The 26,457-nt window shown below is 40.3% G+C and overlaps 1 protein-coding gene across 2 annotated transcripts in view; it reads left to right on the top strand.

Annotated features, from left to right (window-relative positions):
- Positions 1-26,457, top strand: part of ANKRD17 (ankyrin repeat domain 17) — a 95,594-nt gene that overhangs the window by 52,837 nt on the left and 16,300 nt on the right. The window contains exons 8-21 of one of the 2 annotated variants that reach the window (XM_069778576.1): positions 4,558-4,795; positions 5,379-5,570; positions 5,953-6,062; positions 6,908-6,995; positions 7,981-8,108; positions 9,186-9,329; positions 9,921-10,023; positions 11,584-12,339; positions 19,962-20,110; positions 21,538-21,649; positions 21,826-21,971; positions 24,015-24,157; positions 24,917-25,130; positions 26,164-26,340. In XM_069778576.1, the coding sequence (XP_069634677.1) occupies positions 4,558-4,795; positions 5,379-5,570; positions 5,953-6,062; positions 6,908-6,995; positions 7,981-8,108; positions 9,186-9,329; positions 9,921-10,023; positions 11,584-12,339; positions 19,962-20,110; positions 21,538-21,649; positions 21,826-21,971; positions 24,015-24,157; positions 24,917-25,130; positions 26,164-26,340 (2,700 nt within the window). The remainder of the gene's footprint in view (positions 1-4,557; positions 4,796-5,378; positions 5,571-5,952; positions 6,063-6,907; positions 6,996-7,980; positions 8,109-9,185; positions 9,330-9,920; positions 10,024-11,583; positions 12,340-19,961; positions 20,111-21,537; positions 21,650-21,825; positions 21,972-24,014; positions 24,158-24,916; positions 25,131-26,163; positions 26,341-26,457) is intronic. The other variant, XM_069778578.1, reaches the window with a different exon arrangement.

The following is a 26,457-nucleotide window of genomic DNA, read 5'->3' as shown; positions in this document are numbered from 1 at the left end:
ATACAGGAATCTCCAAATTAAATAACTTCAAGTGGAAGATTCTCAGTCATTGTTGAAATGCTTTTAACAATTCTAAGGTGCTAAATGTAGCAGTGAATATGGTCCCAGCCTGGCAATTGGAGTCATGTTTAAAGAGTTTGTAAGCTAAATTCTTTTTCGTTGTAGGTGGTTATGTTTAGGTGTGCGTGTGCAACTTATTTCAATGTGGTTCGCATAGCCACATGCTCCTTCAAAACACAGGATCAAAAGCTGTTTGGGAAGCAACTAGGAAATGGAAGGGGAAACTGCTACCTTCTACTAATAAGAGTACTTTCATGTTGCTGCTTTGCCCTTTGAGGCAATTGTAAAATGACAGTGTAGAATAGATTACTTTTTTATAAAATTTAGTAAGATTCTGAGAACCACTCTATTTTTTGGATAATAGTTTTTTGCCGTATAAGACAAATAGATGTGAAGCTTTCCCTTGAAAATGTCTTGTGTGGCTACATTTTTAACACTGGAAGCATATAATGGATGCTGGACTTACGATTTTTGCAGGCTTCTGTGCTGAAGAAAACTTGCTAAACTGATGTCTTCAGGTAGTTTTTCTGTTTGAAGTACTCTTAGGCTTGAACAGCTATATAAGTCTCATACATCTGCATCTTCTTTAAAGCACATATCCTATCTGATACTTATTTATTATCTGAGGTAATGGGATTCAATTGCTTGGGCTTTTCCTTCGGAGATTTCTTTTGATGATGGGGTAAATGTGCCCATTTATTCCCTTCATTTCTCCTCCAGGGATTGTTTAGACTTCGGTACCCCCCTCTCAGAGAATTGAATACAGTGCCATGAGTTTATTAACCCTGCACCATACCAAGGGTTGGCAGGGGTAAGCTAGCAGAATGAAAAATCCAGGCGGTGTCACTTTGTGTTTCTAGAGCTGAGAATGTTTTGAAACACTTCCTGCTGGAGAAATGAAAATGAAACAAAATGGAGCAGAATTAGGCTCTATTTCTAGACTCCCCAGGTTTTCTTTGTGACCCTGAATTGCAGTAGGCTGTTGGGCAATGCTTACTGCAGAGGTTTCCTCTACTATTTAGGATGCATAGCTGCAGCATGCTTAGGTAGGTCAGTAGTTTATCCCTTATGCCACCCTATTGCAAATCCTTCATCTGAATATGGAACTTAAACGTAAAACTGAATACTAGTCTCTTAAGTTTCCTTTTTACCTTCCTCTCAAAATAGATTTCTCACGGGTCAGGTTTTTCATGTCATTAGCCTTGTATAATGTCACGTTGTCAATCTGTGGCCGTAGAGGAGTGCCGCAAATCCTTATTTAGTCTTCCCTTCCCTGAAATAACTGTAATGGCTCTAAAATCAGCCAGTTAGGTCTATTCAAGGAAGTTAATGGCCTCAGATATGGGAATCATTAACAGAAACCATTATACTTCTCAAGAAGTCGTTAGAAAGCCATGCAGATAAACAGGAATTCAGCTATTGTTTATCTCCTTGTCTGAAATCTTAATAGATAGCCACATAAATATCATGGGCCTTGTCCTTGCAGCGAGTTCCCTGGAAGGTGACGATAAAATTATCTTGTCTGATGTTGCAGTCGCCTTCTCATCAGGATGGCTTCTTGACAGATCAGAAATTTGCATAGAAAGCTGCTATTTCACGGAGCAAGCCTTCTTTCCCTTGCCACCCTCTTCCCACCCCCGTCTTCCTCCAGCAACAGATGTAACAGAAGTCCATCGGACTCGCAGAAATGTTGAGACCAGTGGGGTTTTTTTGTGGTTTTTTTTTTTTAATTAAGACTTAGTGAGCAATAGGAAAAAAATCTTGTCACCCTTATTTCTGCAGGAAACTGTTCCCAAATAGGCATTTCCACGCTGCTGCTCAGAATTGACAGGTAGTTGAGAGTCTCCATACCTATAGCTCTGCTTAAGAGAGGGAGCAGCTTTCTGTAACAGTACTTAAAAAGATTGCAGGCTGAAATAAAGCAGTGCAGGAGCTTCTCTTCTCGGCATGTTTTTTCTGCAGGAACAGTTGTTGCTCTTAAGTAGCTGAAGAAAAATACCTTCTCCGGAATAGTATTGAACTCGAATATATGTTAATGAATTGTTTGTATGTGGCATAGCACTTACGTACGAGCCAGTGAGACTGTTTAAACCTTGTCCTACAAGGTGTACGGGAAGACTTCTGACCGAGAGCTTTTTTTTTATAGACAGCAGTTAACATTGGTTTAATGCAAATAAGTCATTGGGCAATGTGACTTGCCTTGTGGGAGTGAAAAGCAGGTTTGTCTAGTTGGCACTTCCTCTTACTGCAGTACAGTGAGGGCTGAGTACTGATTGCCCACAGCGGTTGAACTTTAAAATACGCCTGGTGCGCGTGTGTAGATGTGTCAGATGACTTTCTGTGATCTAATAGCAGTTATGAGGCTTTTTCCAGCTGCTGCAGAAGAGCTGAACAGCACCACCCTGTTGCAAGGTTTGTTAAAGCATGGATAGAATTTTCCTTGTGTGGTTAAACACCAGCAGTTCTTCTCACGGCTGCTTGGCCCTTAGAAGCATACCCTCATACTGCTGTTTGCCATGCTTGTTGTGAGTTGGGGATGATTAGCGAGCTGTCTTGCCAGAGCCTGATGGTTGAGGCACCATCTCCGCGTTTCCCTGAGGAAAGATTCTTTATGGAGTCTTGGAGTTTTTCCCTAAAATAGTATTGTCATTTCATGTAAAAGGTGAATATGTCCTAGTTAATGTCCTAGATATTTTTCTGAGAGGAAATCATGCTTTGCTCCCTGGATATGTAAAACACTTAAGAATACGAAGCACAAAAATGTCAGATGCAGTTTTGTGTTTTGTCTGGAAAAGATCTTTTTGGGGCTGTGGTTTCTAGCTTGGCGACGATGGCTATGGCTGTGATATGCTGCCTCTTATTAGTTAATCTGAGATCAAGGCGTACTTTGTTCAATGACAACCTTGGGATAGCCTTGCATTCCTGGTAAGCTGCTGTTTTTTCTATGCAGCCCTCCTGTGTTTTGTGTGGCAGACCTTTTCCATTATGGTTACTCCCAAGTTTGAATGATGGCAATTTCCTCATGGAGAAAACCAGCTTGGAGAGTTTGTGCTGTTGTTGGACCACAGTGGCCAAGCTGGTCTCTGTTTCTGTCTAAACCAAAGCAGAATTGAATGGCAGTTGGATAAGTTACTGTCAGGCCTCCAGTGTAAACATATAGCTGAAAAGCCACTTCAAATAGTTCCTGAATTTATGGCATACTAAAAACATGACGAAGATCATATGCTCAAATATTTTCTTTGTTTCTAAAGGAAGAAAGCAAACTTAGGAGCTACCTTTTGGTAAAACGAGTTTGACAACTTGATAATGGTATCTGGAAAATCCTGCAAGAGAAGGCTGTAGTTCGGGTGGCTCCTGTGATGTATGAGGAACCCCTGACAAATGGTCTTGGTTTTGGCTCTTCTCTTGGAGGGAGAAATTAAGTCCTGACTCTGCTATTAAATTCAGCAGTGAGATAGCTTTGCAGGAGCCAAGAGGCGAGCAGTGTCATCGTGCACGGCTTGCTTTTAAGAAAGGAAGGAAGCAAAATTGTTAAACTTAAATCTTATCTTCTAACAGACTGCATGGACGTTAGGACAAACTGTATTCCTGACATGCATTGTTTTTATAACTAAAATACACTGTATTTAACAAATGATGCAACTGCATGTTAAATTTAAAACCAAATTCCCTCTCCTTGACCAAGTGGGGAGCATTGGCGTTCAGTGACTTGTTTGTAATGTAAAGGTTTTGTAGTCTTTAGGGAGAACATCAAAACCTGTTCTTACATGTAAGAGAAATATTTTTTTTTGTCTGAAATACTCGTAATACTCTTGTATTTATTAGACTGCTTGTGGTGTTAGTAGTAAATTGTTGGCAGAACACAAAAAGAAATAGGTTTGAGTGGTAACTTACTTTAGAATTCGTGTTCCTCACATAATTTCACACGTACGGTTCTGCATCTGCAGTCTTTAACAAAGAGGAGTATTGGGTGTTAGAGGATTTCGGTATTGTTCTTGTGGAGGAGGTAGGCTTCTAAAACAGAGTTGAGCTGCTTCTCAACTGTTTGCGTGTTGTTCCACCCTGCCACCCTCAACCTCCCCCAACCCCCCACCTCCCAGCCCCCTGCCCCAATAAGCTGATCCCAAACACTTGAACTTGAGTCTGATATGAAGAAGTTGACCAGCTTGCTACTTACACCGTCGGCAGGTGAAGCGTGGTATGTGGTTCGCAATATTTTCATTTTGAATTGAACAGGTCCAGTAAACCATGCTTGAAGTTTCTTCAGGTGCCTATTTAAGAGTTCACGTTTAGCCTTTATCCAAATACTTAGGGAAAATATTTAGGAAAACTATTAAGCGACTTTTATTGTTTTTTTTTTACTTCTTTACTCACTTGTTGCTTTCTGTGTCTTCTGAGGGACTCTTGAGTTGGTGGCTATTTAAAGCTTTGGAGAATAGCTTTTTTTTTTTTTTTCTATTTTGATGGTCTTTTGGTCTTGGTTTTTTGAATTCCTAGGATGGCCATGTGGAAGTGGCAAGATTACTTCTTGACAGCGGAGCTCAGGTGAACATGCCTGCTGACTCTTTTGAGTCTCCATTGACTTTGGCAGCCTGTGGTGGGCATGTCGAACTGGCAGCTTTGTTAATTGAACGTGGAGCTAACTTGGAAGAGGTAAACGATGAAGGATACACACCCCTAATGGAAGCAGCTAGAGAAGGCCATGAAGAGATGGTGGCACTGTTACTTGGTCAAGGTAACTATTGTGGTGCCTTCGTGGACTGTAATTCAAGAGGCAACTGCATATGTTAGGGGGGGTGAAAAAAAAAAAAGCTAAGTTACTGTAATTTTTGTGTCCTTCTTCAACAACTTGTGAACTCCCCGTGGTCTGCCCCCTTTTTGAGCAGTTGGTGGGTTTTTTTTCTTTTGTTTTGTTTTTAGCAAAATATCCTTTGCTCTACTCATTGACTTTGTAAGTGGTCATTCTGAATTGTTCCTCAGTACAGGTTTGTATTTTTCAGACAGACATAGAATAGTGAACAGTTTACGTGGGTAACGTGTAGTCTGCCTTGGCGTATCTTGAGATGGTGTTATTGCTGAAAAGCTGTAGAGAAGTGCTTTGAGGCCATCAGAATAGTTTCCAAAGTAGTTAAATAAAGTTGAAATATTTTCGTTTGGTATGCTATGATTTTAGAAGAAAGTTTCTGCAGCTCAAGAAATGAGATACGTAGTAAGAAGATGCCTTGTGCATCAGGAAATGGCTTTGTTTGCTGATAATGGTTTCAGTGACTGGTGTTTTCTGATGAATGTGTGGTTTTGGTATTGTGTTTTGTTTTAAGGAGCAAACATCAATGCTCAAACAGAGGAGACGCAAGAAACGGCATTAACTCTGGCTTGCTGTGGAGGTTTTTTGGAGGTGGCAGACTTTCTTATTAAAGCAGGAGCTGACATAGAACTTGGTTGTTCCACACCTTTGATGGAGGCTGCTCAAGAGGGGCATTTGGAGCTGGTTAAATATTTATTAGCTGCAGGTACGGAGGAATTTTGTTAAAAGTTTTGTAAAGACTTAATATAAGCTTAAGAGAAGAATATCTTTTTCCATATTCATTCCATATTCATTAGCAGCTTCTTGAAATTGACTGCAAAGGTTTGTCGAACCTTAAGTAATTTATTAGTTGGACCCTAATTTAGCTTTTGAAGATTGAGTTGATGTAAACTTGTTCGGAATAGAACTTCTAGTTCGTTTGGGTTTTTTATTTCTCTAGAGTATGATGAAGTTGTCAAATTCATACATGTTGGATTGGAAGGGGGAGGTTAAAATTTGCTATCTGATCTGGTGAAGATTATGAAGAGATGTGCATATTTTCTATAATGAACTTCATGAAGCTTATGTGCTTGTTCCTACTGCTTCAGGGGCTAATGTGCATGCAACAACAGCAACAGGTGACACAGCACTGACATATGCCTGTGAAAATGGCCATACTGATGTAGCAGATGTCTTACTTCAGGCAGGCGCAGATCTGGTAAGTCATTACCTTCTTAAAAAAAAAAATCTAATTAGGAAATAAAATTATAAAGGTCTATTTATTTATTTATTATGGGGTTTTTTGGTCCCATGTTTATTGCTGAAGATGTAACAAGTTTGCTGTTAATTGTTATAGTTGTATTCAAATTATCTTTTAACCTTTTTCTTTTAACTAAGTGAGAATTGGTGATGCTTTTCTAATGGATTTTAGGCTGTTTAATTACCTGAAAGTGCTTAGGTCAGTTACAGTACTTTGGTGGTTGATGTCTAAAGCATTTCCAAGCCATTCAAGGTTGCTTGTATGGAAAAATAGGGGATTTTGTTCTTTTGTCATGTGCAGTCCTGAATGGTATTCTGCTTTGAATTGTTGAGCTGATTATGGGTTAGTACTTGTACCTGCAAATTTGTTCTGTTCCTTATGCAGCAAACAGTTGGTAGTTCTGTTCTCATGTGACTATTTAGTGTACCGTAATGGAATTAAGATGGCAGAGGTAAATAGATTTTTACATGTCAGTAGGCTCGTACACCAGTAAGTTACCAAAAAGTGAAGTTAAGCATGACAGAACACATTTCGTTTAACTGAAATCCCCGCCATGTGCTTGAGTGTTTCTTGTCCAGGAGTCTCAGACCTGTACAAAGGTAGGCAGGTAATTTCATCTGTCTGCAAGATACACTCAGTTCACATGTTAGGTAAATTTTTATGTCTATAGTTTGTGAAATGGTAAAAAGGGATCTTCCGTGTCTGGTGTCTTTCCATTCGAAAAACCCAAAAGGCTGAATTGCATCCTTTCACGTGTGCTGCTTTTGAGTTTTGAATTTTAAGCCTTTCTTTATCTGCTGTAGGAGCATGAATCAGAAGGTGGAAGAACTCCTCTCATGAAAGCTGCAAGGGCAGGTCATGTTTGCACTGTTCAGTTCTTGATTAGCAAAGGTAAGAGTGTGAAAAGGTTTTGGTTTTCCTGCTGTTAGAAATACTCAAAGTTAAGAGCATGTCAGTACTAGTGTAACTTCCTTGCATTTGTTTCAAATACTTCAACTCAAGTAGGTCATGGATTTTCAAAGTAGGCATGTAATGATCACCTCTGGTTTCTGGTGAGATTAGTGGGAGCTGCAGCTAGTTCTAAAATTAATAATATTCCAGTCTCTAATTCCTAGTAAAAGCAGCAACAGTAGTAGTGGTTACTGGGTGTCTCCATGCTCCTGGTGCAGCTTTTGAGCACTGTCTCTTCAGAAGTTTAACTTCCAAGTGCCTGTTTGTTTCAAAGTTTTGACTGTAACTTGCTTGATGTTGTCAGAACTATTAGCTCCAGCCTTACATCACTGTTGAATGCATAGAATTGATACAGAGCTCAGAATTGCTGTTTTTGCTCTCTTGAGCCTATATTGACGGATTTTTCTTGGGCCTTTCATGTATGGAGCAGGATTGGCCTAAAGCTTCCTGTGTGATGTAATTTTCCCTGTGTAGGTTGTAGAGGAAAGAAGCAGAGCTGTGATTAATCATCTGCTTGCTGGTGCTGAGATGCATGGATCCGTGCGCTGGATCTTAGCGGGGTTTTTTTGGGGGTTGGGGTTGTTTTTTTTTCTTTTTTAAAAAAGGCATAGCCCTGGCACAATTGCTGGCAAATTTAAAAGCAATAGGTTCACCTGCTATGCGATGTTCCACACTTATAACGGAGCCATTTGATTAGTGAGTTTGGAGTGCTAGTCCAGGTAGGGTTGATTTTCTTTTTATGACATATTAAATGGTCTTCTGATGATAGTAATAATTGGATGTTCAATTTAATTTGTCAGTCGTAAGTCTGCAGCCATGGAGAAATGTTTTGATATTTAAGAAAAAAGTTAACTTCATGTCACTTTTGGTAGAGGAGAACAGGTTGAAGGGTTTTTAAATAATCTTACCCTCTCTGTTTTTGAAGGAGCAAATGTGAATAGGACCACAGCTAACAACGATCATACCGTATTGTCGCTGGCCTGTGCTGGAGGTCATTTGGCAGTTGTGGAGTTACTGCTAGCTCATGGTGCTGATCCTACGCACAGATTGAAGGTTTGTCGCTCAACTACTTTACTTTCCTCTGGGGTGGTCTTTCATTACTCTTAAAACTAACAAGAGTCGAGTGAATTTGCTCCTTTTGTATTCTCTGCAACTGACCCAACATGTCATGATTTCAGTAGAAGGAAGATGGAAGAACTGGTATTCCCACAAGCAGGCATTATGCTCATGAGTGTATCTATAGAAGTTGGAATTAGGAGTAGTGCAGGTCTATTGATTACTGTGAATGTAAAGGTTGTGCTCCAGTTGTAAGGTCATGATTGTGGAAGGAAAATTTTAAAATACATTTTCTTTTCTTTTCTTTTCCTTTCCTTTCCTCTTTCTCTCCCCTCTCTTCCTTTCTCTCCCCTCTCTTCCTTTCTCTCCCCTCTCTTCCTTTCTCTCCCCTCTCTTCCTTTCTCTCCCCTCTCTTCCTTTCTCTCCCCTCTCTTCCTTTCTCTCCCCTCTCTTCCTTTCTCTCCCCTCTCTTCCTTTCTCTCCCCTCTCTTCCTTTCTCTCCCCTCTCTTCCTTTCTCTCCCCTCTCTTCCTTTCTCTCCCCTCTCTTCCTTTCTCTCCCCTCTCTTCCTTTCTCTCCCCTCTCTTCCTTTCTCTCCCCTCTCTTCCTTTCTCTCCCCTCTCTTCCTTTCTCTCCCCTCTCTTCCTTTCTCTCCCCTCTCTTCCTTTCTCTCCCCTCTCTTCCTTTCTCTCCCCTCTCTTCCTTTCTCTCCCCTCTCTTCCTTTCTCTCCCCTCTCTTCCTTTCTCTCCCCTCTCTTCCTTTCTCTCCCCTCTCTTCCTTTCTCTCCCCTCTCTTCCTTTCTCTCCCCTCTCTTCCTTTCTCTCCCCTCTCTTCCTTTCTCTCCCCTCTCTTCCTTTCTCTCCCCTCTCTTCCTTTCTCTCCCCTCTCTTCCTTTCTCTCCCCTCTCTTCCTTTCTCTCCCCTCTTCTTTTCCTTAGAGTCCTTAAGTTTAGATGTGGACTTAATGCGGATTGAATGAATATTCATTAAAGCAGTGTGTCGTGTCTCCCAAAACGCTTGTGTTGTCATGTTTTGATGATGCTGTTTTCTAACACTGTGATCTTTTCGTTTTTAGGATGGATCAACTATGTTAATAGAGGCAGCAAAAGGTGGTCATACCAGTGTGGTTTGTTACCTTCTAGATTACCCAAACAACTTGCTTTCTGCTCCTCCACCTGATGCTACTCAGCTGACCCCACCATCCCATGATTTAAATAGGGTAAGATTTAAGGGCTGGTTATCTGTGGATTCGTGGGGCTTTTTTTGCATTTCTTCTTGCAGCTTTCTCAAGAGTTTAAAGATGAGAGAAGAGTCAGTCACGTCATTTCATGAACTACTGAACTGTAGGTGAACACACTGAAAATTACTCGAGCTGTCGTGAGCGTGGTGAAAACTTTGAACGTGATCGCGTAGTGCTTTCATCGTTCTTCTTATTGCTCTATAAATATTATAAGAAATAATGATGAGGGGAAAAAAAAACCCAGCAGGTGAAAAGGTCTGCTTTAATGAGGCTCTTCAGAATTACATTTGTAGCCCATTGTGGCTTGTATTTGCTTTACCATAGCGTATCGCTGTACCATGCTGAGAGGAGTATTGTTTGGCAAGTAATTTCTTAGGTTAAAAATGCAAAGTATACAGATGTCAGATGATCTCAAATTAACAACTGTTGAACTCAGCATATTAAAAAACGTATTAAATGTTACTAGTCACCAATAAAGTCTGCTTTTCTAACAGGTTTTGTTTACCTTCTATTGAATTATAACTAGATTAGAGTATGAGAAAAGTAATCTGTTAGTATCCAACATTTTAGGCTCCTCGTGTACCAGTGCAGGCGCTGCCCATGGTCGTCCCACCCCAGGAGCCTGACAAACCCCCTGCTAATGTCGCCACAACCCTTCCCATCAGAAACAAAGGTCAGTCTTAGTTCTGGAGCTTATTTTCTAAATATCCTTTCTAGGTAGAAGATAGAGGGTTGCACTTCTAGCAGAGTAGTTCCTATGAAGAGTGTTTATGGATTCAGTCAAGGAAACTGCAATTTTATTTATTTATTTTTTTTTTAAAGGATTTGCTTATCTGCCAAATACAAAGTGTCAGTCATCTAACCCTGTAATCATAAAGCGTCAAGAAATCTGCCTAAGTAAATATGTTAAAATATGTATTAGTCTGACATACTGAACTAATGCAGAATGTCACCCAGAAGCCTATATAAATTTGATAATGGAAGTTGTAAAAACAATGTTAATCTCCATATTGTAGTTGATTCGATAGTTTGTGTTTACGTAGTTTACTTAGGATAGTAATCTTGGAGTGGGTTTGACTAATTTGATTGAAGGCGGAATTTCTTGTGCTATAAAATACTTAGTCTGATGTGGCTCAGGTCCTCCTAGGACTAAATTTGCATCTATTTTGATATTGCCATTTTGACACTTAACTCTTTCTGTACTTAAGAATTCTCTTCCAAAACAATTTTTATCAAGGATCAGCACTAGTGCAAATACAGGCGTGCATGTCATAAAATTAATACTGTGTGTACACTTGTATTGTTCTGGAAATACAGCGAGGATGACTGGAAGAAATGGGCTCCTCCACTGCCTCAAATCCTGAGTTTTGATTTGCCTTTCGCCCTTCAAAATTAATTGATTGTTCCTTCTCCAACTGGTATGGCAGACCATGTCAGCTGTGTTACTGTGGACTTCTTCATAAAAGATGAATTGGATTAGTCCATCACGCATTCTTACAGGAAGGCTGAAATATTTGCCTTGCCTAGGCAGAGAGCTGAGTTTTGACACAGGCAAAATCATGTCTGCTATGGATTAAATGTAGTGGCTAAACATAGCCTGTTAGATCATGTTAAATATAAATGACTATCCTGGGCTCTAGCGCTGTTTGTCAACTGAGAAAAGCTGGATACCTGTAGTGAAAGGATTCAGTAGTTCTAGAAAGCGTAGTGCTTCCTAAAATGTACTGAGTTATTCACAAAACTGGTGGCCTAGAACAAGTCGCCTGTCCCTCGAGATGTTTTTGCATCACTTTTGCTGTGCTTTCAAGGCTGTAACCATACTTTTATGTCTTAACACGATACCAGACGCAAAACATCACGTAAAGAGACAGCATATCCTTTCTTTTTGTTTCCATTTATCTTGTAGCACCACTTGATAGCAGCGGCTCTTGAGACAATCGCTTCATTTGGCAAAAGTATAACAATTGTTGGAGTAGATATGTCAATGTAGCACAGGGTTATTTGGAATGTATGCGCAGTAATCTGTACTGTTAAATTGCAATCTGACTGCTGTATTAAAATTGATAGCGAAAGATACGGTTTTCTTTGAGGGCTTTACAGTACACGCTGACCTTCTGTGGGTGCTGTGTCTTGGTGCATAACCGGCCATTTAGCATCCCAACAGTAGCTCTATAATGAGGATGCCATTCATATGCACTTCCATTGGTTCTGAGGGGGTTTCTTTTTCACACAGCTGCTTCTAAACAAAAGTCCAGCAGTCATTTGCCAGCAAACAACCAGGATGTACAGGGTTACATCACCAATCAGTCTCCAGAGAGCATTGTAGAAGAGGCTCAGGGCAAGTTGACAGAGCTGGAGCAGAGGATAAAAGAAGCCATAGAGAAGAACGCTCAGCTGCAGTCCCTGGAATTGGCACACGCTGACCAGCTCACCAAAGAGAAGATTGAGGAGCTGAACAAAACGAGGGAGGAACAAATTCAGAAGAAACAAAAGATTTTGGAGGAACTGCAGAAAGTGGAGCGAGAGTTACAGCTGAAAACTCAGCAGCAGCTAAAAAAGCAGTATCTAGAGGTAAAAGCGCAAAGAATTCAGCTCCAGCAACAGCAGCAGCAACAGTCTTGCCAGCATCTGGGACTACTGACTCCTGTTGGGGTAGGAGAACAACTCTCAGAGGGAGACTATGCACGATTACAGCAAGTGGACCCCATCTTACTTAAAGATGATCCTCAGCAAGCTGCTGCGCAGACGGGTTTTGCACCAATTCAGCCTCTGGCGATGCCACAAGCTTTGCCTCTGGCAGCAGGTTCCTTACCTCCAGGGTCCATCGCAAATCTTACAGAACTGCAAGGTGTTATAGTTGGACAGCCAGTATTGGGCCAAGCACAACTAGCAGGGCTGGGGCAAGGAATACTGACAGAAACACAGCAAGGGTTAATGGTAGCCAGCCCTGCTCAGACGCTCAATGACACGCTGGATGACATCATGGCAGGTGGGTTTATATTGTTATGAGCAGGTATAATATTTGCTTGACCAGTTGAGGCTATGTCCACTTCTTTATATGTGTGTGTGTGTGTGTTTGTGTATTCCCGCTAGCTCTACAGCCAGTACCCTAGCCTACTGATCCCTGTGTTTAGGAGTTCAGAAAACTAGTTTTAACTTTTCAATTTGCAGGGTTACCTTTCCTTTTGTTGAGCTAACTGGTGCCTGTTTGTCAGGTTGGTATGTCAGAAGTGGCTTTTTTTAACTCTTGATAGGTTGGGCGGTGATATACTAGGGTCTAACAGTTCTATTTCGGCCTCTTCGTAGCTCAGGAGCAACATCTTGACAATACTGGTTAGTACTTGGGACTAGCTAACTGAGAACTGACTTGGAGCGCTCAGAATAGGATTTGAGCAGCTATAGCACCACATCGAGCCTATAAAGTGTAAGGAACATGTAGGCTTGTCTTTGGAAGGAGAGCTGCTCTAGTTGGCCTTGAATAGTCTACTTATTGGAAGGTTTTACTTCTGTTTGGGGAAAAAAAAAAATGATCCTGTGACTTTTTAAAATGTCTACTCATAAAAATGGCTGCTTTGCCAGCAAAAACCAAATTTAGCCTTACCAAATTCTTCTTAATCGCTTTGGAGAATTCTTTACCCAGTGACATCAGTCCTTTAAGGCCCTAAGTAGTAAAATAAAAGAATGAAACAAGTTTTAAATACCGCAGGAAATCTGAGTTGGTAGTGTTTGTTTCCTTTACACCCCCTTCAGTTGCACTTAATCCCCTTTCCGTGTTAAAGTGGTCGCTGAAATGCTCATTTTGATTACTTAGTTGAATACAGATTAACTCTTAGGACAAAGTATTTAAAAAATCATGTCGATTTGCTGAGGTGCTTTTGGTTAGGCTGATGAACTTTCATTTTTAAAAGTGCTGTCTGTTTTGACAAGTCTGCTTTATAAAGCACGTTAGCATGAGGGGTGTGTGCTGGAGGAAAGGCAGGCCTCTGAGAATGTTTTAGCCCAGAGGTGTGGAGCTGGTCCTGCGTATACTGCAAGAGTTATTGGAGGACAATAGTGGTGCAGAGTGAATAGAAGATATGATAATGGTTAAAAATACCAAGCGGTGATTGTTTAAAATACTTGGAACAACGCTTTACATATTAGGCATCTAATGAGTAACCTGATGTTCAGGCAAAGCCTCATTAAAGATTACTGAAACTTACGGGAGCTACAGAGATTTTTTTCTGAAAATCTAATGTTAGAATTGAAGTCTAGACATAAAGATTGGAAGCTGTCAGTGGATAAAACCAAACTGGATGCATGAAAAAGTAAATAAAAAACCCTACATCCATCATGCATTGATAGTGAAGATTTCTGTCACGTGGAGCTGCTGGGGTACATAACAATACCAGCTACTCACTTGAAGAGATGGGATAATTACAGTTCTTGGTTACTTGTGAAGCATCTCTGCAATGCACTTCAGCTGTGTTCAGATATAATTTAAACTTTGAGTTAGGACATCTGTTAAGTGTTTAACCGCATATAACATATTGAGAATCCACGATTTTAGGTCATCTGCCATGTACCCAAATGCTCATGCATGACTTTTTGGAAAGGTAGGGTATTTGCAATGTGAATTTTGAATGAATGTTTTTGTACCTGCTTAGTCCCAGATCTTAGTTATGTGTATGCGCACATGCAGTTGGGAGTGAGGTCTAAATTCATAGGATCGGAGAATAGTTTGGGGTGGAAGGGACCATTAAAGGTCATCTAGTCCAACCCCCCTGCAGTGAGCAGGGACATCTTCAACTAGATCAGGTCGCTCAGAGCCCCGTCCGACCTGACCTTGAAGGTTTGCAGGGACAGGGCATGCCAATGTTTCACCACCCTCAATGTTAAAAAAAAAAAAAAAAAAAGTCTTCCTTCTATCTAGTCTAAATCTGCTCTCTTCTAGTTTAAAACCATTACCCCTTGTCCTATTGCAACAGGCCCTGCTAAAAAGTTTGTCCCTACCTTTCTTACAGGCCCCTGTTAAGTACTGAAAGGCCACAGTAAGGTCTCCCCGGAGCCTTCTCTTCTCCAGGCTGAACAACCCCAACTCTGTCAGCCTTTCCTTACAGGAGAGGTGTTCCATTCCTCTGACGATGTTTGCGGCCCTCCTCTGGACACGCTCCAACAGGTCCACGTCTTTCTTGTGCTGAGGACTCCAGAGCTGAATGCGGTAGAGGGGCAGAATCCCTTCCCTTGACCTGCTGGCCACACTGCTTTGGATGCAGCCCAGGATAGCGTTGGTTTTCTGGGCTGCGAGTGTACGTTCCCGGCTCATGTGCAGCTTTTCATCCACTGGTACCCCAAGTCCTTCTCTGCAGGGCTGCTCTCATCCCCCAGCAAAAAAAAAATTGCGCTCTGGAAGGCATTGGTGGCATGTCTGTTAAAAGCTGTACGGATGTAATTCCATCTTTGCTTTTCTGTGAAGTGGCTGATTTTAGGTGGGTTTGTTTTTTTTTTTTAAGCGAGAGCAGGCACAGACCTGAGTATACAATTTAAGTGCCAGCTTGAGTCCACACATCAGAATTTAGCGTGGAGGTGAAATGGGCTCAATGTAATACAAAACATTTAAGCAGCAGCTAAATATTTTGTTAGTAGCTTTGTGTATTGCTTTAATAGGAACCCTCTAGAATATTCACATGGATTTACATCTCTGTTCCTGAGAGGATTTCTGTTTAGTTCCATCACAGAGCTGTGGCTTGCTGCACAGGTTACAGAACCCAAGCTTCACCTTGACTGTGCAAACTATCTAGTGTTCATCTCTGTGCTTAATTAGTTGGAAACAATGAGTTTAAGTTTCCCATTTTAAGTACTTGTGTCCAACGAGGCCAGGTGTGCAAATGCTGGTATTTGTCAGAGGCGAGCGTAAGACATGGGTATTGCTGTAGAGGTCAAGTGTTGTTGCTAGATCAAGTCAGGGACTTCAGAGTAGGATTCCTTGCTATTAGAGGAGCTAGTTGGTGTTACCAGAGGTCTACGCAATTTGCCTGGAAACACAGTGACAGAATGTACCGAGTTAAGGGGTTTGGGTTTTTTTTAAAGAAGGAAATAGGGTATGTTGAAAAAGTAGTAAATAATCTTTCAGTTTCAAGTTTGGTCTCCTTTCTGGTCCTGCTGGAATTGATGACAAGCAAAAGGTTCGCTCTTCAGCTTCAAATGTTGGACAGGTTCTTTGCTTGCTGTGAGTCTAGTGAATAGAAATACTTTTTTGGGCTAGTTATGTAACACTTGAATGAAAACATTCTGTAGTTAAATGGTGTGTTAAATATATAAAGACAAAAGTATATCCCTGGTTTTTAATAGCAAACTTTTTTTAAAGTAGGTACTATTCAAAGGATTATGTCCAGTAACAGAGCCTCACAAAGAGCTTCAGGAATCTTGAAGCACTTGATAAGATGAATTCCTGGAAGCCACCTTGTGGGATGAGTCCATTTTAACTGTAGCTGTCTAAATTAATACCTAAGACAGAATATGCATTCAAGTTCTTAACTCCTTACTGAAAAAATAACTGTAGAGCGGCAGCAGCACAGAAAAATCAGGAGGTTCTGTCCCACTCATGACCCGTGCAGGAGCTGCAGAAAACTGAAGATGCAAGCTTTTATGCACTGGTGTAACTACAGTTGGTTGCTGGCAGCGGTTATGCCGTTCTTGCAAATGGATGGTAAATGCATTTAGACCTTTGTCCTTGAGATATGAAAAGACTTCCCTTTATTGCTAGCAGCTGGTTTTGTGTGGGACTGAGCCTGTCGCAGTCTACTTTTCATGCTGTAACTAGTAATCATCAAGACTACACATGTGGTGTGGTTTTCGGGCTTCATCCATGGTGCTGTTAGTGCATAGAAGCATCACTGTATTTGTGTTTGAATTCAGAACATAACTTTGACTCTTGTAATTCGAGGCATGTTATGCATCTGAAGTGTTCTGTATTGATTTTAAGCATGTGTGACAGGAACATAGCTTTTAATAAATTAAGATACTACAGAGAAATTGGGGGCAGAGGAGAAGAAGCTGATGTGGAACAAGCCTGTTGAGTTGGCTTGAAACACGTTGAAAAAGCTGAGGTATTTAACATAGTTCTTGTAACGTATTTTTTTTTCAGTCCCTCATCTTGGCTTATGGCAATGTGATGTGAAACAGTTCTTTTATACATCTACTGTTGATATTATAGGAGATGAGGAATAAATGCATAAGAACAATGCTGTGCCCACAGTCAGACAACACCAGTAAGAAGCTTAAATGGTCGACATAAAGATGAAATGGGACTATAAAGGTGCTTGGTTTCTGTAACATCTTGCGCTTTGTGAAAATAAGACGTATTCAAGGAAGCAGCAAACTTGAACAGCGCAAACAACCCCATGTTTCTTTCAAAATGTCAGGCTTTTTTCCAGACATATGTTTTGATTTAGGACATGTAGATCAGTGAGGAAAAAATCCTGTTGGCTCAAATGTCAATTATCTTGTGTTAGTTTTCAGTTTTTTTAATTTGTCAGCTTGGCTGTTTGCTTTCCTCCCCTGATCCTAGGGCGGCGGTTGTAAGCCAAATGCTTCTCTGGATGATGAGGCTGTTGTGCATGGGGGAGAAGGTAGCAGCTGTGAGGATGTCCTGTTTTTACTTTAAGCTAAGAGACAGTTGAGATCTCCAGAAAGAAAGCAATATGAAAAGCAGCTGTGCTTCTAATATCAGTAAGCGCAAAACTGATTGTCTAATGTTCAAATCTAAAATACTTTGACCAGAGTAGTCAATTGGTGCTTGGAGTGATGTATTCTGACGAAGAAGCTTGACCTTGTTTCGTAACATGATTAAGACTGGTAGTTGGTCCCGTACCAAGGCATGTATATGCTAAAATAGTGTAATAGTGAGCTAGCTTTGAAGACTGTTAGCCCAGGCATAAAGTAATGATGGTTTAATGTTGAAGTACAGACTTACAGTTAAATTTTGCCACTGTTTCGTTAGAGTAGATGGAGGGGCGGAGGGGAAAGATAAACCTTTGACCATCAGTGCATGTAGATTTGATGATCAAGCTAGTTGGTTACTTTTTTCACTGCTCAAGACTGTTGTCAAAACCTTTTGGCTTATTGAAAACTTTTAATATTTTTGTTTGGACACGGTAAAGGTTCTGTTCATTGCCCTTGGCATGTTCATTACAAATTTGAAGTCTGCACAGGTGATGTTGAAATAAACATAATCTAAGTCATTACCCATAAAAATTAATATCTTGTCTCAATGAAATGTGCTGTAGGGATATGAATTATATTTGTTGGTGAATTATTGCTGAAGCACACTTGAAATATATCTAATATGAGAACTGTAAGTCAACATGCCTATTCTGCTCTACTAGCATGCATAAAAACATTTTTATATGGGTTGTACAATAAAGGTTTTCTTCCTTGTGGAAAGAGGGGTGTTGGCTTTTAAACATGTCTCTCTTGGTTTTTTGTTTTGTTTTTCCTCCCCCTCACTGTAACACACTGGTATTAAAAAAAGAGTTTACCTGAGTTGAGACCTTCTTAACTACCTTGATTTATTTTTTTTTCCTCTTTTTAAGTCTAAGAACTTTAATAGTGCCTCTTGTAATATAGTAGATGCTCCCCAGCTCCCATATTGGGACTACAGCAGTAATTCTTGGCAACTGTTTAAAATACACGTGCTACTGTAGCAGGGTTAACTTTTCATGTGTGGGTTATTTGATGATTATGCTTTTATATAATGCAAGTTAAGCGTACGTGGTTAGTTTCCACTCTGTTTTAGCATCTTTATCGGGTTCTTTTGGACTAGCTGTGAGAGTCAAGAATCATGATGTTTCATAATTCCGTTACTATTTTATGCTGCTTTAACTTCTTCTTTGAACTTACAGAAAGAAGGTAAATATGCTAGTTTTTCAAAATTACTTGTTATGACTGTACATGTAAAGAGGGAAGCAGGAGTTGAAACTGACACCTTCTTATCCTTCTATATGAAACCAATTTGAAGTTGTGTTTTTAGGTTATATTTCTAATTTACAGTCAGGAGAAGGCATGAGACGAGTTTAAATTAGATGTTCCACTGAATGATATTTTGTTATGATCTTTGGTTGGTTCTCCTCTGTACAGAACTCCCTTAGGCCATAGTTTTTGACCTTATGTCAGAATATTTTGGCTTAGCTTCTGTATGTTTCTTTTAATCTATACCTAGAGTGATCTGTCTCGTAAGATGAGAGAAGTTTTCAGAGGGTATTCTAATATAAAGATCAAGGGAGTTAGAATCTTGATTTACTCTTAAATACAAGGTTAATCATACTTCTTGTGTTATAAGTTGCGGCCTCTTTGTTTCTCTCAGTGACATTTATTAGCTTCTTTGCTGGGATTTGGTATAGGAAGTCCAGAAATTAAATGAGTGACGGATGAAAAACTTAGGAGCCTTGCAGAGGAGGGAGTACGCAAATTGGCGTGTTAGGATACAATTTTTGTGGCATCTGTTGGAAAAACTTAGCACTTCAAATTAAATACAGGAGCTAATTATCAATGTCTGGCAGTTATAGACACGGCTGATTATTAAACCTGTTTGAAAAATGAACAGGACTTGAAAAGTTGGGGATCAAGGGGCGTTATTTTGATGTTCCATAAGGTTACTTGGTGGTGCATACTAGGTGAACACTGACAATATGTGGAAACTGTATTTCTTTCATTTTGCAGTTAAAGGTGTTTTTGTCAACTTGACAGGAGAAGTGTAAAATATTTTATTTTCTCCTTTGCTGATCAGACCTGATAAAGACCTGTAGAAATACTGCAGAAAAGTCAGGGAGAAAAACATGGAGTGCTTTTAAGGAAGGGGGCGGGGGGCAGGTAGGAAAATGGGAGTTTCCCCCCACAGGCTGTTCTAGATTCAAGTTTGCTCTGTGCTTGTAAACATTATATGTATGAAATGAATTTCAGGGAAGCGTGCCAGTCGGTGCTATTTTGTGTCATGTCGATACACTGTCATCAACTATAAAATGGTGTTACCTTTTGCTTATCCTAACAACCTTCACCAAAGTTTCTGCAAAATGGCTGTTAAGAAGCTTCCACTTCTCTGGTTTCAACAAATTCTGCCATGTGAGCATCCTGATGCTAGCACTGTTGCTTTTTTGTTATGTTTATGGGGGCTGGGGGGTTGGGGTTAAAGGTTGGACAGACTTTTATATGAGAATCTTCAAACTGTTTTAAGAAAAATTGCATAGATGCCCATTGATTGGACTTTTGCTGCGGTTGTGTTTCTCAAGGTATGGAACTCCTGGTCCAAATAATGGCTGACTTGTTGTAGGAAAGATTTTTGGTTTTTAAAAAAAAAAATTTTTTTTTTGTGGTGGGCTTCTAGAAGACATGCCAATCTGATACTTTCCTGTTTCTTTGATTGAATACTGATAACCTTTTTCATAGTTGTTAAATTCAAAAAGTTAAAATTCAAAGATTGGGTTAAATATGTAAAATACATATTTGTGGAAAATGAAATTTTTAAGGAGTTCTGTGTGTCAGTGGGAGTTCTGTCCCACTGTCCATTTATTGTCACATTTAACTTTTGAAGTAAAGTGTCTTGCTTTTACTAAGTGTAATTATTCTGTTCAACAGCAGTGAGCGGAAGAGCATCTGCAATGTCAAACACTCCTACCCACAGCATTGCAACTTCTGTCTCCCAACCTCAGACGCCAACTCCGAGTCCTATCATTTCTCCTTCAGCCATGCTGCCAATCTACCCTGCTATAGATATCGATGCACAGGTAAGCCTGCAATTGTCCATGCAGCACAGATGCGTGCAGCTCTTTTGCTTCTGCATCCTGAATAATTCAATGATGGTAAACAGCTCTGTTGTATAACGAATTGGGTTCTAGAGGCTTGATTTGCTGCTTTTAGAAAGCCTGTACAACTCCCCGGAGAGTTGCAACCCACTTTCCTCTGTGCTCTTGCTGAACAACAGAGAAGGTCTTTGAATGACTAAACACTTGGATTTCTTATTTCTTTGTTGTCGGGAGTGATTATGAGAAACGGCAAAGTTGTCTTCTGACAGAAATCAAATATTCTTCTGGCCTGGTATCCTAACACAAAAATAAGCCTTAAAATGTTGCACACTGTTGTTTCTGGTGGCACTTGAAGTTGTTGGTCAACAATCTCCCAGTTTGACAGAAGTATGAAAGTATTGAAACTAATAATTTTTTTAACAAGAGGAAATGATGCAAGCTGTCATTTCCACTAAAGAACGGGCATTTCTGTATTGATAGGATTTTTAAATAGGGCTACTTTAGGTTGACTTGCAGCTAGCTGGCCATCAGAAAAAAAAAAAAAAGCATACATATACTAACTAACATACGTATATGCATAGCCCTAGACTATACATAACGTGACTAAGATATGGGCAGTGTGGAGAAGAGGAGAGGCATGAGATAGTTGCGGAGAAAGGGGGAGAAACCTCTGGAAAGCTGGGCTTGGCTACTTCAGCTGCTCGTGGTACTTGGCTTGGTTTCTGCTGTGACCGTGTCCAGGAGCTGTTGCCACAACCTGACCGGCCTAGTTGTTAGCTGGTAGACACCAAGGCAGATCAACATTACCATTAGTTGCCAACTACCCTGGGTCATAATAAAGTAAAGTAAAACTAAGTTCTCATAGCAGCTAAGAGATGTGTGTGGGTTTGGGGTGTTCTTGTTGTTTTGGTGTTGGTTGTTGTTTAAGAAGGGAGAGATGTCACTTTAGTCAGTTCCTGTGCTGTAACTAATAGTGCCAGTAGTTCTCCGAGTTTCTCAGTTGCTCTTTCAAATAGGATGAGGGTCATTTACAGGAGCCCGGGCAACACTGAGAGTTAAAGACAGAATTCTTACCTTCATGGTACCATCTAAAGGTCACAGTCAAGCAGCGGTAAAGAAGGTGATCTAGTTAGCAAAGCACAGATGAGATCTCGGTTCTTTAAGAATCTCACTTCTTGTCAGGAGTTGTTCACAAATCTCCCAACAGAGCTGACTTGCGAAGTAGAATCCTATTATGAAGAACACAAAAGATAACTGTGAGGCAATCAATAGACATGTCTTAAGCTTATAGAAGCTTTTTATTTTGTCACAGGTATAGTTGTACTTGGGCTAATGTGCAATATAAGAGGGATTGTACTTGAAAAAGGAAATATTTATCTTGTTGTATATATGATGTCTGTTTCCTTTAGACTGAGAGTAATCATGACACAGCATTGACACTTGCTTGTGCTGGTGGCCACGAAGAGCTAGTACAAACACTGCTAGAGAGAGGAGCTAATATTGAACACAGGGACAAGAAAGGTAGGTATCTCCCTACAGCAGTACAGACTCTCTCTGGTTTTCCAGCGTATCACACTAAATAAATACACCATAAGCATTGTCTTCATGTGAAGTTTTTAGGCTTGCTTTTCTGATGGTTTAACTTGTGTCACTTAAGCTATGAATGTGGACTCTTCAAACATCCTTTTTCGTTTCAGGGTTTACTCCGCTTATTTTGGCTGCTACAGCTGGCCACGTGGGTGTTGTTGAAATTTTACTGGATAACGGAGCTGATATTGAAGCCCAGTCTGAGAGAACCAAGGACACTCCTTTGTCTTTGGCTTGTTCAGGAGGGAGACAAGAGGTGAAGTAAAACTTAAGTCTTCAAAAGCAGTGTATAGATCACATAGTGTCAGTATACTAAAGCAATTTCCCAGAAAAGTTAGAGTAACTTAACTGACTGTTCTGTTTCAGGATGGTGTGTTTTAAAAAGAATGCAGAGAGCTTTATGTTTTCCAAGTTATATATTGCAGTGTGTCCCATACAGATTGCTTTTTTCTTTTCATAAGCTGGACCGGTGCTGTGCAGATGACCTCATGACTGTAATCATTAGTGGCTCATTATGGGGCTTTTACCAGCATAATTAGATGTAGATATGAAAGTGAATGCAATGAATGTTCTTGTCGCAAAGCTGGAGTTAGACACAGATCAGTTCCATATAAGAGTCAAGAGGGTTTTCTAATGGATTCTGTGTAGGCCATAGGATATCACAGTACTGCAGATGACTCCAGTGTCTCTGACTAAAAACGTGAAAAAACAGTTTTCAAATGATTGATCAAAAGTAAACGTAGGCGATGTTTTTTTGAACGTTATGTGAAATACTGTATTCTGTGATTTAATTACGAAATCTGCATTTTGATTTTTTTTCTAATGGTTGTTACAAAGTTTAAGTGTATAATTCTGTTAATGCTTCTACTATTTGGATTGCAAAAGCCGCAGTGGAAGCTGTATAATCTGGTGCAGGATCACCTTCCTCTGTGGCCATCTGGAAATTAATGAGGTTGGAGATACCTCTCCTGCTTCTGCACATTGTCTTAGCAGTGATAGTGGGGCATTTGAAAGGGGATTACTTCGCTAGACAAAATCTTACTGAAAACTTGTAGCTATTCTGGCCTGTTTTTACTGCCATGTGGAAGATTTCAGACATTGTGGAGGATTAGCTGCAATGACAATCATATGCTCTCTGGGGAAGGGCAAGGCCTGCTTTTTAGTCAGTCTGTCATAGCAGCCTTTGTGGCCAGCAACCTCATGCAGCAAACGTGAATTTACGCTTACTTTTTTAGGGATTTGATTGATCTGTGTTTCTCAAACAGTATTTCTTGGAGGAATGCATCATGTTTTCTTTCATGTTTTTTGGTAAAGAAGATGGGAAAACACTGGGCTTTGGGCAGTAGAGATGATGTCGGGATGCCCTCCCGCCCCAGTTTTTGTATTTGGCAGTATGTTTGTCCTGTGATTTCACGGAAAAATACTCTGCTTTTAAAGCCCTTGGCTTCAGTTGTGTGGGTCTATTCTAAACATGTTTTATGTTTAAAAGCTGAAAGTGCAAAATTAAACATTGCACTGAAGATGACACAGTGGGTTTTCACCTCAGTGTTCATTTTGATTTTACGTAGCCAGACAGTTTAGTTGCTTGTCAAGTCTTCTGCAGAAACTTCATTACAGAATGTAAGCTTCATGTAGAATGTGGGAAGCTGTGAATTGTTTGGGTTGTAAATGAATCTGTAAGGAAGGAATAATGTAAGAACTCTTTGTGGTTTTTTGTTAATGTACAGAGAAAACTGGCAAGGGATGCAAATGTTAATTTTTCTGATGGCTCTTGCATGAGATTTCTCTGTACAAGCTATACACCATTCAGTGTAGTGGTGTAAACAGACAAGACAAAAGCATGCAACTGCTTTCTTGTTTGCTCCGCAGCTTTGGTTTGAGGATGAGTTTTCAACTTGGTAGTGAACTGAGCATTAAAATGGGAGAGGGCAAAACCCAAGACTACCTTGTATACCGTATTCAAAATGAATCTGTTTTTGACAGTCTTTAAAGACAGCTGAAATAATCATAAGAAGATCTCAATTTTTTTCTCGCTATGTTACACAATTTGGTATGAGTGGTTTAAGCATGCTAATGCGTGATCGTGATTGATTTTTAAAGGAGGTTTTACAGTGGCTTTGGGAACATAGTTGCAGCCTCATCTGTTCAGGGAGGCGAAGATTATACGGAAGCAACTGAGTAAAATTGCTTTCTTACTGTTGGAAAATGTCAACGGTACATTTAGGCTTCAGAAACATTTGCCCTGGATAGATTTGCAAGTTCGGGAGAAAACCAGATGTTATTTCTTAAAACACTGCAGGTGGTGGAGTTGCTGCTAGCTCGAGGGGCAAACAAAGAGCACAGGAATGTTTCTGATTACACACCTTTAAGCCTCGCCGCTTCTGGTGGCTACGTGAACATTATCAAGATTCTGCTAAATGCTGGGGCAGAAATAAATTCCAGGCAAGTTCCCTTTTCACCCCTTCTCTCATGGTTTCTGTAGTTATCACCCTCTCCAGAAGAATTTCTTGACAACTTGACAACTATGTGGAGCAAAATCTTACTATTTTTACGTGATCACAACCAAAATATTGTTTAGTTTGTAGTAGGCTTCTTTCCTCTTAAGTTAGAAACAAAAGGTTTTGACTGTGCTTTTCTAGTGCTCTTTTAACTTCTATCTCTCTCTATGTATTTTTTAAAATTCTTTCCTGTATCATATGATCAGTCGTCTTGTGCCAAAGACAGAAATCTTTCCTTTTCCTCTGGTTGGCCTGCTGGATTGAAATTAGTTCTGGGTTATGTGAAGAAAGTGTGTGTGTGTGTGTGTGATTTTGTTGTTTTCCCTATGTAGTTAAATGACAGCTTTTTCTGTGTGTGTGTATGCCTGTAAGTAATGCTTTTGCATCCATTGGGAGGTAGAAAATAGCTCAGCTGTGCGCTGCACAAGTCAAATGAAAGGTCCAAGCAAAGTTAGGCTCCTCATAAGAGATGCCTTTAAATTTACAGCAATTAAAAGGTAACACGCACAGTATCTCTTAAGTAGAAATATTTGTCCTAAGCAATGCTACTGTGGAGAACCTCTTGTAGTTTCAGTAATAGTTGCTCTGTAGCTGATTTTTCAGTCTTGGGTAAGTACTCTGCCTTCACTAGTTTTGTTAAAGTCATTTCAGAAACATGATTATGATTTAAAGAGTTTTTTCGGTTTTCTTTTTTCTCTTTCAGAACTGGTAGCAAATTGGGCATTTCTCCCTTAATGTTGGCAGCCATGAATGGGCACACTGCTGCTGTCAAGCTATTACTGGACATGGGCTCGGATATAAATGCCCAGATAGAGACCAACAGGAATACAGCACTGACTCTGGCTTGTTTCCAAGGCAGAACTGAAGTGGTTAGCCTGCTGCTTGATAGAAAAGCTAATGTGGAACATAGAGCTAAGGTAAGGAGCAGACAGTGAGTAAGTCTTCAGAAAGAGATGCTTGTAAGACATCACTTTGCTGTGGTTATCTGATTTTATTGTCTTTTGTACAAGTTAACTTCTGTAGTTCAGTTAACTGAACTGAACCATGCCTTGTAAAGAAAAATAATGGCTGCACTTAAGGGCTAGTGTTTTGGTTGTTACACAATTAATCAAAAATAAGTGTTTCTTCTGAAGCCTTAATATATCTTCAGGTGCTTACAACCCTAAGAATAGTAATCTATTAACTTAATAAAAATAGAAGGTTGTAATGTATTCAGAAATAGCTAGAATCTTGGCCTAAGTATGCTCATGGTCTAATCTGTTTTGTCTGGCCAGCTGCTTATATCCGCAGTGGAGATGCAGAATTGGAAGGGGATATGTGTGCTTGAGAGTCCGTCAGTTGACCCCAACTCTTTCAACGGGAGGAAAGGCTGTTCACTAGAAAAATGACTAGAATATTGGGGGGGGGCCTCCTACAAATGTGGCATTTCGTTGTCCTTTTCCACTGTACTTAATGGTTGCCACAGAGGAGCTCAAAAGGACCTGCACTGTACTGATTGCTGCTAGGTATTCTTGCTGAAGTTACGGGTCCCCTTGACCTAGCCAGGTGCTTCCTGGATGTTGCTATGTAGGCTCTGTAGGTAGTAAATGTGATTTGCATCATCTGTATAATAAAATGGGCACTTTATGGGGCTTAATGCTGATGATGGTCATCTGTTCAAGGTTGGTTGGGTTAGTTTTGAGAAACCAACAGCAGTGGGCTTTGAGTCGTGCTTAGCACTGCACAGCAGCAGAGGGCCACTGTGCTGCCGGTGGAAGCTCTTCTCAAGTCACCTGAAAATGAGCTCACCTTCAAAATGTTGCTGATTTGTTATGAAATTGGCCAGGTAACAATTGGAATCCGTATATCAGAACTAGAAACATATTGCTGGAAGTTGAAATAAATCCTGGCTCCCAAGTAAACCCTCCCATCCCCAACTAATTGCTTATGTTTCCTGCTCGCTTGTCTTAGACTGGTCTCACACCATTAATGGAAGCAGCTTCTGGTGGATATGCAGAAGTGGGCAGAGTTCTGCTGGACAAAGGTGCAGATGTAAATGCTCCTCCAGTACCTTCTTCAAGAGATACAGCTTTAACCATTGCAGCAGACAAAGGGCACTACAAATTCTGCGAGCTTCTCATTAGCAGGTACTGTATTTGCAAGTGTGGCGGGTTAACCCTGGCTGGATGCCAGGTGCCCACCAAAGCTGTTCTATCACTGCCCCCATCTCAGCTGGACAGGGGAGAGAAAAAATAACAAAGGGCT

This window comes from Haliaeetus albicilla, chromosome 1 (genome assembly GCF_947461875.1).
Source record: "Haliaeetus albicilla chromosome 1, bHalAlb1.1, whole genome shotgun sequence".
Lineage (NCBI taxonomy): Eukaryota > Metazoa > Chordata > Aves > Accipitriformes > Accipitridae > Haliaeetus > Haliaeetus albicilla.
This window is presented reverse-complemented; position numbering and strand designations above follow the sequence as displayed.